Below are 17,042 nucleotides of genomic sequence, written 5' to 3' on the forward strand. Positions count from 1 at the left end.
TGCAAAGGATTAGTGCTGAAGGAATGTTGCACTCTTGGAGGGTCAGTACTGAAAGAACCAGATCATACTATTAGAGGATCAGAGCTGAGGGAGCACCGCACTCTCTGAGGGTAAATGCTGAGGAGTGCAGCAGTATTGGAGGGTCAGTGCTGAGGGCATGCCACACTATAAGAGAGTGCATACTGAGGGAATGCAGCACTATCGGACGGCCCGTGCTGAGGGAATGCCGCACTGTCAGAGGGTCAGTGCTGAGAGAGTGCTGCACTATTGGGGGGGGTGGGGGCTGTCAGTGGTAAGGAAATTCTGCGCTGTTGGGGGGTCAGTGCTGAGGGAGTGTCACACTGTCTGAAGATCAGCGCTAAGGGAGTGCTGCACTATCAGAGGGTCAATGCTGAGGCAGTGCTGCGCCATCTGAGGGTCAGTGCTGAGGAAGGGCCAGATGTTGGATGTTCAGTGCTAAAAGAGTATCAAAGTATTGGAGGGTCAGCGCTGAGGGAGCTAAACTGGATAAACACTTGAAAGAAATCATTTATAGATCTACAGGGAAAGAGCTGTGGGATAGTAGAACTCAGAGAGCCAGTAGACATGATGTGTTGAATCGTCCTCATTCTGGGCCATATCATCCTGTGATTAGCTTTTTTCCAGATTAAACAAAGATTCAACTGAGATTTCTGTATGCCGTCACAAGGTGTAGACAACTTAGGGAACCATGCATTGTTCACGAGCTGGCCTAGGCTCAATGGTCAAATGGCCCTCTCATCTCTCCTGGAAGAATCCTTGTCCCAAAACTGTGCCCCTCATTCTACATTCTCACACAAGGAGGAAAAACTCAACACCACTAGGTTTTCTGGTATTAATCTATTGATGAATTAATGAGTTATAATGAATCCGAAATGCAAGGTAACAATCCACTTGTACATATGAAGATTTACCACGGCTACTATTCGTTTTGCAACCCTCTCTGTCATTAGTGTTCCCAATGTTGCAACATAAAAACGACGTGCTTTATATCTCGTTCTGCTACCATCTGGTGGTGAGCATTTGTGCCTGTTAGATGTTGAAGGCAAGAGCAACTGAAACAGGACATATTCCTGAATTAATGGTGTGAAGACAATAGGCACTGGGCGGGTGGTCCAAACATCCCGTGGTGGGAGAATGGTGATTTAGGTCAGCTACAGTCAGCAAGGAACAGCAACAGATTTCGAGGCAGGTGTGTTCCATGAACTCCAGCAGCTATTAGAGTGGTATCAGATGACACACTGATGGAGGACCCTCCATGAAGTGAAGGTCCAATGAGTGTCCAGAACCAGCAGCGGTATAGCCAGTCCATTGTAGCAGTTTGCAAGTGAGTCTCTGCAGCAGCACTCAGACTGATGTTGAATATCTAGTGTAATGTGTGATCCCAGCAGAAAAGTGGAGTCTCTGCCTCAAATCGATGAATTGAGCACTGTATCTCCTTCTTATGAAGGCATCCTTTAACACCTTCAGGTGTCTGTTGCATTCCTCCTCATCTAATCATATCCTGTGTATGCATAGGGCTTGTCTATAAGGGATGAATTTTTGAGTATGTTTAGGGTGGAAGCTAGAGAAATGCAGCATTGTGAGGTTGTCCGTGGGCTTGAGGTAGAGTGAGATATTGAAGTGTCCATTCTTGATGGGATGTGCTTGTCAAGAATAAAATTGATTCTAAAGAGTAGTCCATGGCACATTTGATAGTGGGAAGAAACTTGTTGATATCACTGTGTAGTTGTTTCAGTGATTCCTCACCATGAGCCCAAAGGAAGAAAATGTCATCAAAGTATCTGGTGTATAGTGTTGGTAGATGGTCCTGCACAGCAAAGAAATCTTGATCAAACTTGTGTGTGAAAATATTGACATATTTGGGTGCAAATCTGGTCCCCATGACTGTTCCATGTGCCTAGTTGAAGATTGTTGTTGAAGGTGAAGATGTTATTATCAAGGATGAAGCGGATGAGTTGTAGGATGGCATTCAGAAGTTGGCAGTTGTTGATATTGAGTACTGAGGCTGTTGCAGCAATGCCGTCTTCATGGGGGATGCTGCTTTGGAGTGCTGAAACATCCATTGTGACGAGGAATGTTCCTTGTTCGACTGGCCTGTGGGTACCACATTTCTATAAGAAATCTGTAGTGTCATGACAGAAGTTGGGATTTCTTTGTACAATAGGTTTCAAGATGTCCTTGACATAGCCAGAGAGTCTTTCACAGAGGGTCCCATTGCCTGATACGATGGGATGTCCAGGTGTGTTGGCTTTGTGTGTCTTCGGAAGAAAGCAGAAGTCTCCTACTGGAGAAGTACACAAGATGAGATTGAAGGACTGGACCAAAAGCCTGGACCAGTTTGTTAAGCTCATGGGTGCGGTCATTGGTCAGATCGATAGGTAGTTGTCTGTAGTGTTCCTGGATTTTCAGTTGTCAGTATACTCCTTTGCAATAGTTCATTCTATACTGTATGACGATGGCTCCTCCTTTGTCTGCTGGCTTGATGACAATGTTGCGATTGGTCTTGAGGACATGGATTGGGGTGCATTGTGCCTGGGTGATGTTTTGTGCTACCTTGTGAATGCGGCTCATGAATCCAGCATTCACACACTTCCTGATGGCTTGAGCATACAAGTTGAGCCTAGGGCAGCTGCCTTCCGGAGGGGTCCAATTTGGCTCTTTCTTCGGTTGCTCCACCACGGATCTTTCTTCAACTGCTCTGGTTCATTGGGCTCACTGCTGACATCTTGGAAGAATTTCTGGAGTTTCATTCGTCAGATGAATTCCTTTGCGTCTGCTGCACCAATTTGGTGGTGGGACAGAAATTGACACTTCAGCTGAGAACTTTGATTTTGTCCGATAGGTGATGGATTTTCCCTTGGTGGTACCATTTTCAACTGTGGTACCAGGGAAGGCTTGGTTATTGCTGGTGGTGATGCCAATTTCTCCAGTTTCTTGTTCTTGGTGTGCTTCATCTGCTTGGAAGTATCTCAGAACTGTTCTGTTGAATCTTGAGCCCAAGCCGACAATATAGACTGTATCTCAACTTCAAGGTTGCGCCGCCCACTGTAGAGTTTGTGTATGAGATGATTGAGGAGTTTGCAAGAGATGTATAATGGTAAATTCTCTCACCATAATCTGTTTTGTAGGTCAACTTGAGAGGGTTTGTCAACTGTAGTCCTTTTGGGATCTTCTCTGTTTTCTACATTTCTGTGAAAACTTGAGGTCTGTGTCCAATTGCATGATCTTCTTGGAGATCCTCTCCACCTTGAACCAGCAGTTTGTGGTGTTGATGGTAGCCATGATGTGAAGGTGCTAGTGCTGGACTGGGTTGGACAAGGTCAAAAAATCACACAACACTAGGTTATAGTCCAACAGGTTTAATTGAACACACAAGCTTTCAGAACATTGCCCCTTCCTCAGGTGTAATGAGAGAGGAAGTATCAAGACACAGAATTTATAAGTAAAAGTTCAAAGAATCGTACAATTGATGCAAATGTATGTAACAACCTGAATTGGCTGGCTGACTCCCTCCTGCTAAATCCTTAATCAATTAGAAAGGAGATGCAGGCTTGGCAGTCAGATACACCATTGGTCTGCATTCTCACATTCCAATCACTTAATCTGAACTATCAACATCCTTTCTCCCCCAGCACTCTAACCCCCTCCCAATATATCATAAATGCTACCCCCTCCACATTTCACTTCAGCTCTAATGAAGAGGCATCTAGTCTCGAAACATTAGCTTGCTCTCTCTCCATGCATACTTCCTGAACCACTGTGATCTCCAGCATTTTTGCTTTTAGTACAGAATCCAGCATCTGCAGTAATTTGCTCCTACATTAGTGAGACTGTAACTGGAGGACTGTGTGCAGTTTTAGTCCCTTTATTTAAGGAAAGATTAACTTTCCTTGGAGGCAGTTCAGAAAAGGGACACTAGGCTGATTCCAGAGCTGAAGGAGTTTGTCATCATCTGAGGAAAAGTTGGGCCTATACCCATTGGACTTCAGAAAAATGAAAGGTGATCTCATTAAAACATATAAAATCCTGAAGGGAGCGGTCTTGATATGGTGGATGCTGAGATGATGTTGCCCCTCATGTGGGAATCTGGAATGAGGGGCACAGTTTCAGGATAAGGAGTCTTCCAACAGAGATGAGGAGGAATTTCTTGTCTCAGATGTTTTGAATCTGTGGAATATTTTACCCCAGAAAATGGTGGAGACTAGGTCATTAAAAATACTCAAGGCTGAGTTAAACATCTTCTTGATCAATGAGGGTGTCAACGGTTCTGGGCGACACATGGGAAAATGGAGTTGAAGCCACAATCAGATTAGCCATGAATTATTAAATGGAGGAGAGGAGTCAAGTGGCTGAAATCTCCTCTGATCTGATGTTAGTACAAACAGAAAGAGACTGTTTAAACAATGAGTTACTTTAACATTTTGGTGAAAATGCATAAGTTAGTAGAGTTAATGGAGCTTAAACAGTGGAAGAGTGGAGATTCAAATAAGATGACAAGGATGACAACAGATGGCCAAAGATAGACATGCAGCTAGAGGAGCTCCTGAGGGTACTGACTGTCCAGGAGGTTTCAGTGGCTTACCACTGGTACCTTGCCCAATGACCCACTAGACCAGCTTTTTGTTGAGATAGAGTCACAGAGATGTACAGCACGAAAACAGACCATTTGGCAAACTTGTCCATGCCAATCCGATATCCTAAACTGATCCAGCCCTATTTGCCAGCGTTGGTCCCTATCCTTCAAACTTGCCTCCATCACTTCCTCTGGTAGCTTGTTCCATACATGTACACCCTCTGCGTGAAAAAAATTGCATCTTAGGCTCCGTTTAAATCTTTTCCCTCCCACCTTAAAGTTACACCCTATAGTTTTGGACTCTCCCACCCTGCAAAAAAGACTTCTGCTATTCACCTTTTTCATGCCTCTCATTATTTTGCAAACCTCAATAAGGTCATAAGGAGCCTCTGATGCTCCGGAAAAATTAGCCCCAGCCTATTCATTCTCTCCCTTCAGCTCAAATCGTCCTGGCAACATGCTTGTAAATCTTTTCTGAACCCTTTCAAGATTAACAACATCTTTTCTATAGCAGGGAGACCAGAATTTAATGCAGTATTTCTAAAAGTGGCCTCACCAATGTCCTCCACAGCTACAACATGGCATTCCAACTCCTATACTCAATGCACTGATCAATGGAGGCAAACACCTTCTTCACAACCCTGCCTACCTGTGACTTTACTTACAAGGAACTATACACCTACATCCATTGGTCACTTTGTTTGGCAACACTCCTCAGGGCTCTATTATTAACTGAGAAGTTCTACCATGATATGCCTTACCAAAATGCAATACATCACATTCATCTGAATTAAATGCCATCTGCCACTCCTTGGCCAATTGGCTCATCTGATCAAGGTCACATGGTGCTCTGAGTAACCTTCTTCACTATCCAGTACACCACCAATTTTTGTGTCATCTGCAAACTTACTAACCATACCCCTTCTATTCACATCCAAATCATTTACATAATTGATGAAAAGCATGTGGAACCAGCACTGATCCTTGTGGCACACCACAGGTCACAAGCCTCCAGTCTGAAAAGCATCTTTCCACCATCACCCTGTCTCATACCTTCCAGCCAACTTTGTATCCAATTGGCTAGATACCCCTGTATTTCATGTGATCTAACCTTGTTAACCAGTCGTTCGTTGTCAAACGCCTTGCTGAAGTCAATCTAGATGGCACCTACTGCTTTACCTTCATTGATCTTCTTTGTCATTTCTTCAAAAATCTCTATCAAGTTAGTGAGACACATATTCCCATGTACAAAACCTTGATCACTATCCTTAATCAGTTCTTGCCTTTTCAAATGCATGTAAATCTTGTCCTTCAGAATCCCTTCCAACAACTTCCCTGCCACATCTAACACCTCCTCTTCTGAAATGTGGACACTATTCAAGCTATCACTGTTTATTTCCCTGAATTCTCTAGCTTCCATGCCCTTCTCCACAATAAATATTGACACAAAATACTCTAATCTCTCACCCATCTCCTGTGGTTCCATACATAGATGGCTTGTTGTTCTTTAAGGTGCCCTATACTCTCTCTTTTGCCCTTAATGTATTTGTAGAATCTCTTTGGATTCTTCTTAACCCGATTTGCTAAAGCTGTCTGTGTTAAACAGAGGTTCTCATCTTTCTTCTCAATTTATATAACCACAGAATCCGTACACAGTGTGGAAACAGGCCATTCGGCCCAACAAGTCCACACCACCCCTCCGAAAAGCATTCCACCCAGACCCATTCATTTCCCATGCCTAACCCAAACATCTCTGGATACTATGGGCAATTTAGCATGGCCAATCCACCTAGCCTGTACATACTTTGGACTGTGGGAGGAAACCTACGCAGACACAGGCAGAATGTGCAAACTCCACATAGATAGTCACCTGAGGGTGGAATTGAACCTGCATCCCTGGCACTGTGAGGCAACAGTGCTAACCACTGAGCCACCATGCCATCCAAACAGTAAATGATCCCATTCCTCAACCAATACAACCAGAAAGGCTGTTTTGGAATTTCAGCAGAGATTCCCAAAACCCAAACTGAAATAGTGGAATAGAACAATACCACAGAAATTACAAACAATTATCCGATTTATTTCTCATATGAGTATGTAGTTCATATTTCCTATATGGGTAACAGAAGCTGTATTTTACGTTGTTATGCTTTAGGGTGCTTGGAGACCATGAGAGGTTCAATGCAGATGGAAATTATGTATACCCTGGCTGTCGCTAGGGTAAAATGATGATAGAATGTGTGGGTCCCAAAGGGTAAACAGGTTTCGGGATTTCAATTTGTATCCCTACATCTCCTTGCAGTCACAGTAGAAGTTTCCCAGGCCTCTGCAGTGGTTGCTGAGAATGGGATAATCCCACTGCAACAATCCTATTCATTCCAGGGAGCTGTTGCTCAATGAGGACTGCCAGCCCCAGAAGTGGGTGACAGCTTCAGACATGGAACAGAAGAACAGAGGCCATTCAGTCCCTCAAGCCCTGTTCCACTGTTGAATGAGATCATGGCTGATCTGTGCCTAGCTACGTGCACCTTCCTTTGGCGATTAATTCCTTTGTTTAATAAGAAAACTACCTCAGATTTGTGGAAAAATATACAGTGATTATGGGACAGGGTGAACCAAGATACCTGACTGAATGTTTTGCTGGAAGATGTAGAGAGGAAGTCCTGCATCTTCATACGGTCAGGCACTTGCAAACACAAAGCCAAAAGGCAATGGGGATCTTGATGTGGAGTTGGAAGAAGTTTAATGATTCACTCAACTTGTCAAGGACAGTGATCTTTCTTCCAGTGCCTTACATGGTGAGAACAAAAATCATATCTCATGGAGTAAAGGGGACAGAATGAATCCAAAATTGACTGAGTGACAGGAAACAGAGTGTGCTGGTCAAAGGGCTTTTTTAGGGCTGTACTGTTCTAAATTCTATGATCTATCATCTGGATAACAGAGGTGCAATAACTTGAAGAAAGACAGCCGCCACCAGGATTGACTTGATCAAAGATGGCTGCCACTAACTTGATCAAATGCTGATGGGCGGGGAAATAATACCATGAAATATGACGGCGGCGTTGGACTGACTTGATCAAATATGGCCGCTGAGTGCCGATCGATTAATATAATTTCTTCCTCTTTGTAAAGTGAAGTGCAAGCGAGAGACAGAAACGCGATTGCGTTGGCGGAAAATAACGGCGGCTTTCTAATTATTTTAACTGGGGAGAGGGAGGGAGGGAGTTGAAAATCTAGCCGTTGGATTTCTGGCCTTCAAAGCGATTGCGCCTGAGTGTAACATGGGAGAGGACACCAACCCTATCAGTGTGATCCTTGTGAGCTCTGGGAGCAGGGGGAACAAGCTGCTCTTCAGGTACCCCTTCCAGCGCCACCAGGAACAGCAAGGAGCTCAGACCAGTAAGTGGGCCTGCCGTCTACAGCAAAAACGACATATCCTGAATGTAGCTGCACGAGAAGACGGGAACAATCTGGGAGCTGGAGGGCGCAAGGTAACCCGGGCAAAGGATCTGTGAGCCTGCCGAGGTGGCAGGTGAGCAGGACTGAAGTTGGGACGTGGACCTCCCTCCAGCCCTGCCGCAAAGTTCAGAACACCCGAGCCTGGTCCAATAGAGGCTGGCTGGACTTGTTTCCCTCTTCACGGATGCTGCTAGACCTGCTGAGATTTTCCAACACTTTCAGCTGGAATGGGATGCTGGCAGCTAGGCTGGGACATGTGGTACTGCAGCCATAGTCCTCCTTGAACATCTTGCCCAATGGTGTAAGCAGATTGGCTGTGATCTTATTGAATAGAGGAAAGAACTGGGGAGACTGAAGCCCCCACCCCCCCGACTTCCAACTCCCGGGGGCAAAACAGCGTGGTAAATTCACTGGACTAGTGATCTAGAATAAGGTGTAGAACTGGATGAACACAGCAGGCCAAGCAGCATCAGAGGAGCAGGAAGGATGGCATTTCAGGCCTAGACCCTTCAGACCGAAACGCCAGCTTTCCTGCTCCTCTGATGCTGCTTGGCCTGCTGTGTTCATCCAGCTCTACACCTTGTTATATCAGATTCTCCAGCATTTGCAGTTCCTACTGTCTCTAGTGATCTAGAAACTTGGGCCTCTGTTCTGAGATATGGATTTGAATCTGCTGGCACTCTCTCAGCAGTGGTCCTCACGCAGTGTGGAACTCCCTCGGCACTGACCCTCGGGCCATGCAGCACTCCATTGGCATGGACCCTCAGGTGGTGCATGCTCTCTTTTTACTGACCCTTGGAAAATGTGGTGCTGTATTGGGGAGTTTTGCTCATGTCTCTAAAGTGAGTTTTGAGCCAAGAGACATTCCAATTCTGTGTCAAGAATGCATGGCAAACGTCCTGTGCTAGACTGCTTTCATTTTGCATTTGTAATACACATCTTTCTCTTATTTCCCACAGGCAAGCCGAGCAGTCCTTATGCATTACACAGCACGGTTGAGAATACAGAAGACCAGGATGGAGACTCGAGGTGAGTGCAAGAACCAAGGGGGAATCTTTTGGGCCTGCCATCCGCGCTCGCAGCCTGACTGCCAGCAGCGTTCTGTATCCAGCTGTGCACAAAACAGGGAGTGTGTGGATAACTACACTGTGCAAAGTCTTCGGTGACTCCTTCCCACAGCCTCCCACCACGGGTTGGGGGCAGCCTAGGTTTCAGCAGAGATTTTTCCCCTTCAAATGTGAAAGGTTATTATGGCCATAAAGCATGGAAACAGACCTCTTCAGTTCAACGCGTCCATGCTGACAAGTTTTCCCAAACTGAACTAGCCCAATTTGTCTGCGTTTGCCGCATATCCTTCTCTACCTTAGGTATTCGTGTACCTTTCCAAATGTCTTTGAAATGTTGTAACTGTACCTGCATCTACCACTTCCTCTGGCAGTTTATTCAAAAATAAACCACCCTTTGTGAGACAGGTGAGAAAATTGCCCCTCAGGTCCGTTTTAAATCTTTGATGTCTCACCTTAAAGTTATGCCTCCTAGTTCTGAATTTCCCAATCCCAGGGATAATTGAGGTGTTCAAAACCAAGTAAATGCAGAGAAACCCTCTCCACTAGCATATGACAAAGACAAAATACTGGAAAAGCGCCACAGGTCTGGCAGAATGTGTGGAGAGAGAAACAGAGTTAATGTTTTGAGTCTAATAGGACTGTTCTTCTGAACCCCCCACTTGCAAGAGGGTAAGTCAACCCAAGTGAAGAGAAACGCTGAAAGAACCAGCATGGAGGAGTGAGTTGAGAATGTTTTTTGACACAGTGAGTTGTGATCTGGAACACACTGCCTGAAAGATGCAGTAGATGCAGGTTCAGTAGTAACATTCACCAGGCTTGGAGAGAATGGAGGACTGGATGAGTTTCATCTCCTAATCTGAGACAGCTGCAAGCTTGGAGTGAACAGCCTGTGAAATGGATGGTGAACAGAGCAGTTCCAAATAGACATTGAGGCCTCTCAAGATATTGGTTCCAGAAACGAAGTAGACCATGTACTCTCTGTGCACTGCACCAGAGGTGCTATCAGTTCCTGGTAACACATATAGCTGTTTCCATCAGCTTAGAATTGGTGTCCCAGACTTTTCACCCTGTAAATGACTCACCACTCCCAGCATCCCCATACCTCTTTGTCATTGATACCAACTCCCCACCCCCTCCCAGCCTAGCTTCCACTAATGCCTTCACCCATTGCTTAGCTGGCAACATGCTTTGTGTGCTAGTGTGAAAGACTAAGAGATTTTTCCCAAGACCATTTGTTTTCCATCAGTATAGAAAATGTTGAAAGCTGAGCATTTCAGTTCCAGCTTTCTAGTGGGGGGATACCCAATATGACTCCTAAAAATTTCCAGAGTGTTGTTTTTTTTTCTGGTCTCTACTGTTTCGATTTGTTTTCCTGCCTGTTTTGTTTCTGACCATGTTGCCCCTTTCAGAGAACCGTCTCCTCTCACTGACGAAGAGTTGGTAGCCGGGTAAGGAGTTGTCCCTCTCATCTCTTTCCCTCCCCACTTCCCCTCTCACAATGTTTCTCTTCTCACCATTTCTCTTCCCCCACACAGTCGCCCTCTCTTGATTTGTCTCTACTCCTATCTGTCCGTCTATCTGATTCTCCACTTTGCTTTCTCTTCACTTTCTCTCCCACTCCCTGCTTGCGTGCACTCTCTGGCTTTGTACCCTGCGTCTCTTCTCTCCCCCTCTCTCTTTTCCATTTCTCCTGCCTGTTCTCTTTTTGTCTCCTACTTTCTGTCTCCTAATTCTTTCTCTTTCTTTATCACCCCATATCTTCAAACTCTCTTGTTCTCTTCCCCTGTTTCCATCTTCTCTATTTCTTGCCCCCTCTCTCTGTCTTGTTGGATCTGGAGTGGGAGAAGGTGGCTGGATTCCCTTGAGTGCGAACACAATGCAGACTGAACAGATAGAAAATCTCTCCTGTGGACATCTTCGTTCTTACCTCACCTCCATATGCACAGAGGGAGACCTCGCGTCCATTCCAGTCAGGCTTGAAAGTCCATCCTAACATTTGGGATCACTCAATTTTCAGCCCTGATCACTCTGGAACATTCTACAAATGTCAGCATTGGGACCAATAAGACTGGGCAAGGGGCTAAAGAGCAAGTATGTTAGAAACGGCACATAATCCCTACACTCCACTCTGCCCAAATCCCTCAATCAGAAACTGGCCTGTAATACACTCCTGGGAATCTGTTATTCTGTATGTAAACCAACCCCAACCCCTCGATTAGATTTCAGTCTGTAACTGAATCATGGATACCTATTATTCTAATATAAATCACCCCAAACACCATGATTAGATTCCAGTCTGTAACTCACTCCCTGAACCTCTCAGCTGGATTCCAGCCCACATCTCTCTCTCTCCATTGCTATACTCTAATTTTTATATCTATCTCTCACATGCAATGGAACATATTCAGTGAAGATCTGCGTGTGTCTTTCCCTTTGTCCTGTCCTGCACTTCAGATTCACACCTCTTTCAGTTTGTCTGCTGTCACATCACGTGTCGGGTCCAACCTCCGTGTTGCCTTGTTTGACCAGAATAATCTCCGGATCTTACCTGCCTTCCGAACCCCCCACCCCCCCACCCCCGTAATTGGGGTCGTGTGCAATTCAACAAAACCAGCATCATGCTTTGTCTCCGTGTTTGAGCGTGTGGGTTTGATTGGTCCATCCTTGGCTTTCTGAGGGTGGGGAATTGCTCCCAGTCGGCTGCCGTGCCAAAGCTTTGCCACCCGTTAGGTTGCTCACTTGCACACTCCTTTGTTTTGTCATTCGAGGTTCTCCGATGTTATCCTGGCCACCATCCTGGCGACCAAGTCGGAAATGTGCGGCAAGAAATTTGAGTTGAAGATCGATAATGTCCGTTTTGTTGGCCACCCGACTTTGCTGCAGCATCCACTTGGGCTCCAGGTGAGCAAAACTCTCCCCCGAACATTCCCAAACCACCTCCCTTTGCCCTACACTCTGCTGTTTCCACCCCCAGCACCAGCCCCATTTTCCCTTCCAAAATACTGAAAACTCTGACCGTGCTTCTGTACACCTGACTCTCCGTTCTGGCTTGGCTGATACCGCATCCACAATGTTGTCCGACTCCTAACAGTGCAGGTGCGGGACCGCTTGGCCCAACTGGTCTGTGCTTGGGCACCACCTTCCGCCTTGACAGTTCACACAAATCATCTCTTGTCTCTTCCAGGTTTCCAAGCTGGACCCATCTCCGAAACGGGAAATGCCGACCATGATTCTGTTCAACGTGGTGTTTGCTTTACGGGTATGGCCACCAGCATTGGCACGGTGTAGGGGGGAGGAGAGGGAAGTGTCCGTCAGTGAGGTCTACCAGGGTAGGGGTTTGTTCTCTCAAGCACTGCCTTTTCTTTCCCTGTCTCCCAATCACAGCTGACACATCTCTCTGAAAATGTAGCTACTCATGTTTCTTGGCCGAAAATGTAACTGTCGTCCTTCGTGTAGATCCCTTGGTGGGTCAGGACCCTTCCAGTCACCTTACAAATGCACCTTCAGTTCCTGGCCATTGACCTGTATGTAGAAAGCCAGGCCTCTGCTCCAAGTCTCTCCCGTGGGAGAGCTGGGGCTTTCTGACTTTCGCAAGAGTGGTGTGGATGAAGCTGAAACACATTATCTCTCGGCTCGAGGGTGGGTTTGCCGTCTGCTGAGCAACGTCGAGCCTGTGCACCAGCTGTCAGCAACCATCCCTTCAGCTCTCTGGAGGCTGTGATACTGTGGAATTCCCTCTTGAAATGTGTCTCTTTCCCTTTAATGTGCTCCCCTCTGAGCTGTTGATCTGTGAGTTGAATTGTGTGAATAATTATTGTGAAGCACCTTGGGGTCATTTTAGTATGTTAAAAGGAGTTGTCTGAATACAAATTCCACTGGTATGGAGAAAATGTCTCCACATTGTTCAGGTCAGGGGCCATGTATATTTGGACATGCTGTTGTCCTCTGGGTCTGATTAACACCACATCTTTCTCAACTGCTGACAGGCAAATGCTGACCCCTCAGTTATCAGCTGCATACACAACCTCTCGCGTCGGATTGCCATTGTCCTGCAGCACGAAGAACAACGTTGTCAGTACCTGACCCAGGAGGCCAAGCTGATGCTAGCTATTCAGGACGAAGTGTCCACCATGTCAGAGAGTGAGTTTACCCAGAAAATTCAGCCATATCAGTTCCCACACCTCTCTTCTTTCCCTCACCCCCTCCCTTCTTCCTTCTTTTGCCCCTCGCCTCTCCCTCCCACCCTCTCAACCCTTCTTCTCGATAATATCACTCATTTTCTCCCTCTGAACCCCCTCCCTCCCTTATTCCTAACTGCCAGCTCTTTTCCTTCCCTCCCTCCTGATCCCGTCCTCCCCTCCGTCCCCTCACCCCTACCTCCCACCCACCTTGTCAACCCTTGTGATATCCTCCCTCATTCCCTCCGTCCTGACCCCAGCCTTCCTCTCCTTCCCCTCCCTCACCCCACCCGCCCCCACTCTCTCATCTCTTCTCTCGATCACCTCTTCCCGTCTTCCCTTTCCCTCAACCCCCTCCCTCCATCTCAAACCCCTCTCTCTCTCTTTCAACCCCAACCTTTATCTCTCTCGCCTTCACTTGGTTCCCTGCCTTTCTGTCTCTATCTTGACCCCCACCGACCTGCCCCCATCTATTTTCTCTTTATTGAGGTGGGGGGTGGGATTTGTGAGTGAATTCTGAAATTTCCGTTCCCTTTACACAAACACGTGCTCCCTACCATCTGCCCTGGAGGGACCTGGCTCAAATTTCGAAAGCTGTCCCCCTGTATTAACGTCAGCAGCAGAGTTGCTGACTGTAGTACGGTTGGACTGATCTGTTCCCCGCCAGGCAGGAAGGCAGACTGACTGCGCACAGAGACAGAATGTTTCAACCCGCGCGGTGACTACATGGCCATCCATGTCTGCTGCTCACAGCCAAACTGATTCCTGCACGTCCACGATGGGCTGGCCATCTGTGCAGGGATGTGGAGTAAGGGTGGTGAAATTGGCATTACTGTTTGCCTTTCCTCCTCAGGCGATGGCCCCCAGTCTCCATTCCATCACATCCTTCCCAAGTGCAAGTTGGCCTCTGATTTGAAGAAAGCCTTTGACAGGTGAGTGCCAAAGATCCCTGGACACTGGCCTTGAATTTTATTAAATTAAAGCATCCTATACCACTGCCTCTCTCTCACTTTGAGACTCCCGTTTCCTTGTTCGAACTTTTATTCAAGCACACTTGGAAGGTATAACCACCAAAGATAACACACAACTCAAACATTACTACAGAAACAGTGCTTTCCAGTCAAAAGATTACATGTTTACTCACCCAAAGTGTTCACATTATCTACATTCCAGGTTAGTACTATTATCTTATTTGCATCGTTCAGCTGTTAGTGTACTTGTGATTATCAGAGCACCCCATACTGTCTTTTCTCCCCTTTCAGCCTAGCTGCAGGCCCTGGCAGCATCAAGTGGCTTTCTTGGGTGAGCATGTGCCTCTTGGTCCCCTCTTGCCCCCTTCCCAACACCCCATCCTTTGATGCCAGTGCTCATCTTTGAAGATCACTTGCTGGGCTGGAGCGCAAGAACCCAGAGACCGAATAGAATTCGGCCAACTGAGCCTATTTCTCTCAGGTAAACCATAGCATAGGAACGGCCCTTCGGCCCACCATATCTGTTGAAGGTAATCACAGTTGACTGTCCTCTTTAATACCCTTTTACCGGGGCAGCACGGTGGCTCAGTGGTTAGCACTGCTCTCTCACAGCGCCAGGGACACAGATTCAATTCCACTCTGGGGCAACTGTCTGTGTGGAATTTGCACGCTCTCCCCGTGTCTGTGTAGGTTTCTTCTGGGTGCTCCAGTTTTCTCCCACCGTCCAAAGATGTGCAGATTAGGGTGCATTGGCCATGCTGAATTGCCCCATAGATGGTGTAGACTAGGTGGGTTAGCTTTGGGAAATGCAGCGTTTCAGTGATTGGCTGGGGGTAGGTCTGGGTGGGATCTTGTTTGAAGGGGCAGTGTGAATTTGATGGACCAAATGGCCTGTTCCACACTGTAGGGAGTCTGTGATTCTATACTGTTACATTCCCCACTTATGTTCTTAGCATATATAATTAGTCAATTTCTCCTCTCAACTGGAAAGTTAAGCTGTTTTTCTCGAATACTGGCCCAGCAACAGGACCACTTTGTGACTATCGTGACACCATTAAATCAGATTTTACTTCCCAGATATGTAGTTAAATTTAAATTTCACCAGTTGCAGTGGAGGGATTTGACTTCCTGTTCCTACAGCAGCAGCCTGAGGCATGGATTGCACATCCTGTGCAGTTACCATCACTCCACATTCCACCAAGTCTGCAATGGACTGGCATTTCAACTGTGTCTGTCACATTCCGAACACCCTCCAAAGTATGTTAGCAAATAAAAAAGGAGTTAGTTTTTATTTACTTCATATGGCCACTGTTGGAGGAAATGTGGCAGCTAATATAGTATATAATGTGCATAGCAAGCTGCATGAACACTGAGCTGATTTTCTGTTGTCGTGATGTTAGTCAAGAACTGTTGGCAATGGAGTTGTTGGGTTGTGGGGGTGTGGGTAGCAGTGGCGGTTGATAGAGTACGGTCTGGGGCAGGAGAGACTTGCCCCACCCTCACACCTGTGTTGTGTCTGATTGTGCATTTGTGGCCAACCAGGATGGGCCTTGTATTTAATCTTTCACACCAAAAGATGGCACCTCTGATAGTGTGGCTTTACCTCTGCGCCCCCTCAGCGCCAAGCCTCCAACAGGGCGGCACCCCCTCTTTGGAGTGTGGAAAACCAGGGTATCCTCATCTCAGGTGAGTGAGTCCTACCGACCCAAGGGGAGACTGTTAGAGCAGGTCCAATGGGAGTGGACGAGGGAAAGTGGGTGAATATGTGCTCTACTGTCTGGTTAATGTTCCAGTGTTTCGTCTCTCCCCGGTACTGACACTGACTCCCATGACCTCCTCTCTCAGTCTGTGCACCACAGGCGTGGTCCACCTGCACATCAACAACTGGCTGGAGCTCAGCTTCTGCCTTCCTCACAGGATCCACCGGCTGGGCCCTGACTACATCCCTCCTGATGCCATCGAGCGGAGCCTCAAAGCTATCCGGTAAGTGGCAATGTTCCTGCCCTCTCTCTCTGTGCCGTGCAGATTCCACCGGAGTCATGTGTTCCACAGTGATCTCTTGTTGCAGCAGGGGCCTGGAGCTGTCTCCATTTTCATTTTGACGGGACAGCCTTGGTTTGATCTCTCACTCAAAACAGGGCAGCCCCAACAGTTTAGCGCTCCCTCAGTTTTGGGGTGGGAGGGAATGGGGAGGGGGCCCATTCTCATTCCAAGGCAGGAGTATGAGCTACTGAACTGTAGTCAGATGTCAGCCCTGGCACCAGCACACTCTCCAAGGTTTTTAACACTTGGCATAAAGTTGTAACAGGACAGAAACAGTGCCTTTGGTCCAACTCGTCAATGCTGACAAGATGTCCTAAATTACTCCCGATAATACAGTGTGGAGCTGGAGGTGAGGTGGGGGTCGGGGGAGGGGTGAGGCTGTGTTGGGGTTTGGGGGACAAGGTATGGGGCATAGGATGGGGAGTGGAGATTCAAAATAGACCTAACGGGCAACTCTTTCATGCAGGGGATAGTGCATGTATGGAATGAGCTGCCGGAGGAAGTATTGGAGATAAGTACAATTGCAACATTTCAAAGGCTACATTAATAGGAAGGGCTTAGAGTTATATGGGCCAAGTACTGGCAAATGGGACTGGATTAATTTAGAACTGCCAGTGCTGGAGTCTGAGAGAACAGCGTGGAGCTGGAGGAACATAGCAGGCCAGGCAGCATCAGTGGAACAGGAAAGCTGACATTCCCGGTCAGGACCCTTTTTCAGGAAGATCTC

At 46.9% G+C, this 17,042-nt stretch overlaps 1 protein-coding gene across 7 annotated transcripts in view; it reads left to right on the forward strand.

Moving 5' to 3' along the window:
* The window catches only part of nprl3 (NPR3-like, GATOR1 complex subunit), a 95,320-nt gene that overhangs the window by 10,806 nt on the left and 67,472 nt on the right, over positions 1-17,042 (forward strand). For 3 of the 7 annotated variants that reach the window (XM_059643204.1, XM_059643202.1, XM_048526004.1), the window contains exons 1-8: positions 7,665-7,996; positions 9,016-9,085; positions 10,533-10,571; positions 11,892-12,024; positions 12,308-12,382; positions 13,110-13,263; positions 14,155-14,233; positions 16,118-16,255. In XM_059643204.1, the coding sequence (XP_059499187.1) occupies positions 7,879-7,996; positions 9,016-9,085; positions 10,533-10,571; positions 11,892-12,024; positions 12,308-12,382; positions 13,110-13,263; positions 14,155-14,233; positions 16,118-16,255 (806 nt within the window). In that variant the 5' untranslated portion in view covers positions 7,665-7,878. Of the gene's footprint in view, positions 1-7,664; positions 7,997-9,015; positions 9,086-10,532; positions 10,572-11,891; positions 12,025-12,307; positions 12,383-13,109; positions 13,264-14,154; positions 14,234-16,117; positions 16,256-17,042 lie in introns of those variants that run through there. The other 4 variants (XM_059643203.1, XM_048526005.1, XM_059643206.1 and 1 more) reach the window with 3 other exon arrangements.

Source organism: Stegostoma tigrinum, chromosome 49 (assembly GCF_030684315.1).
Source record: "Stegostoma tigrinum isolate sSteTig4 chromosome 49, sSteTig4.hap1, whole genome shotgun sequence".
Lineage (NCBI taxonomy): Eukaryota > Metazoa > Chordata > Chondrichthyes > Orectolobiformes > Stegostomatidae > Stegostoma > Stegostoma tigrinum.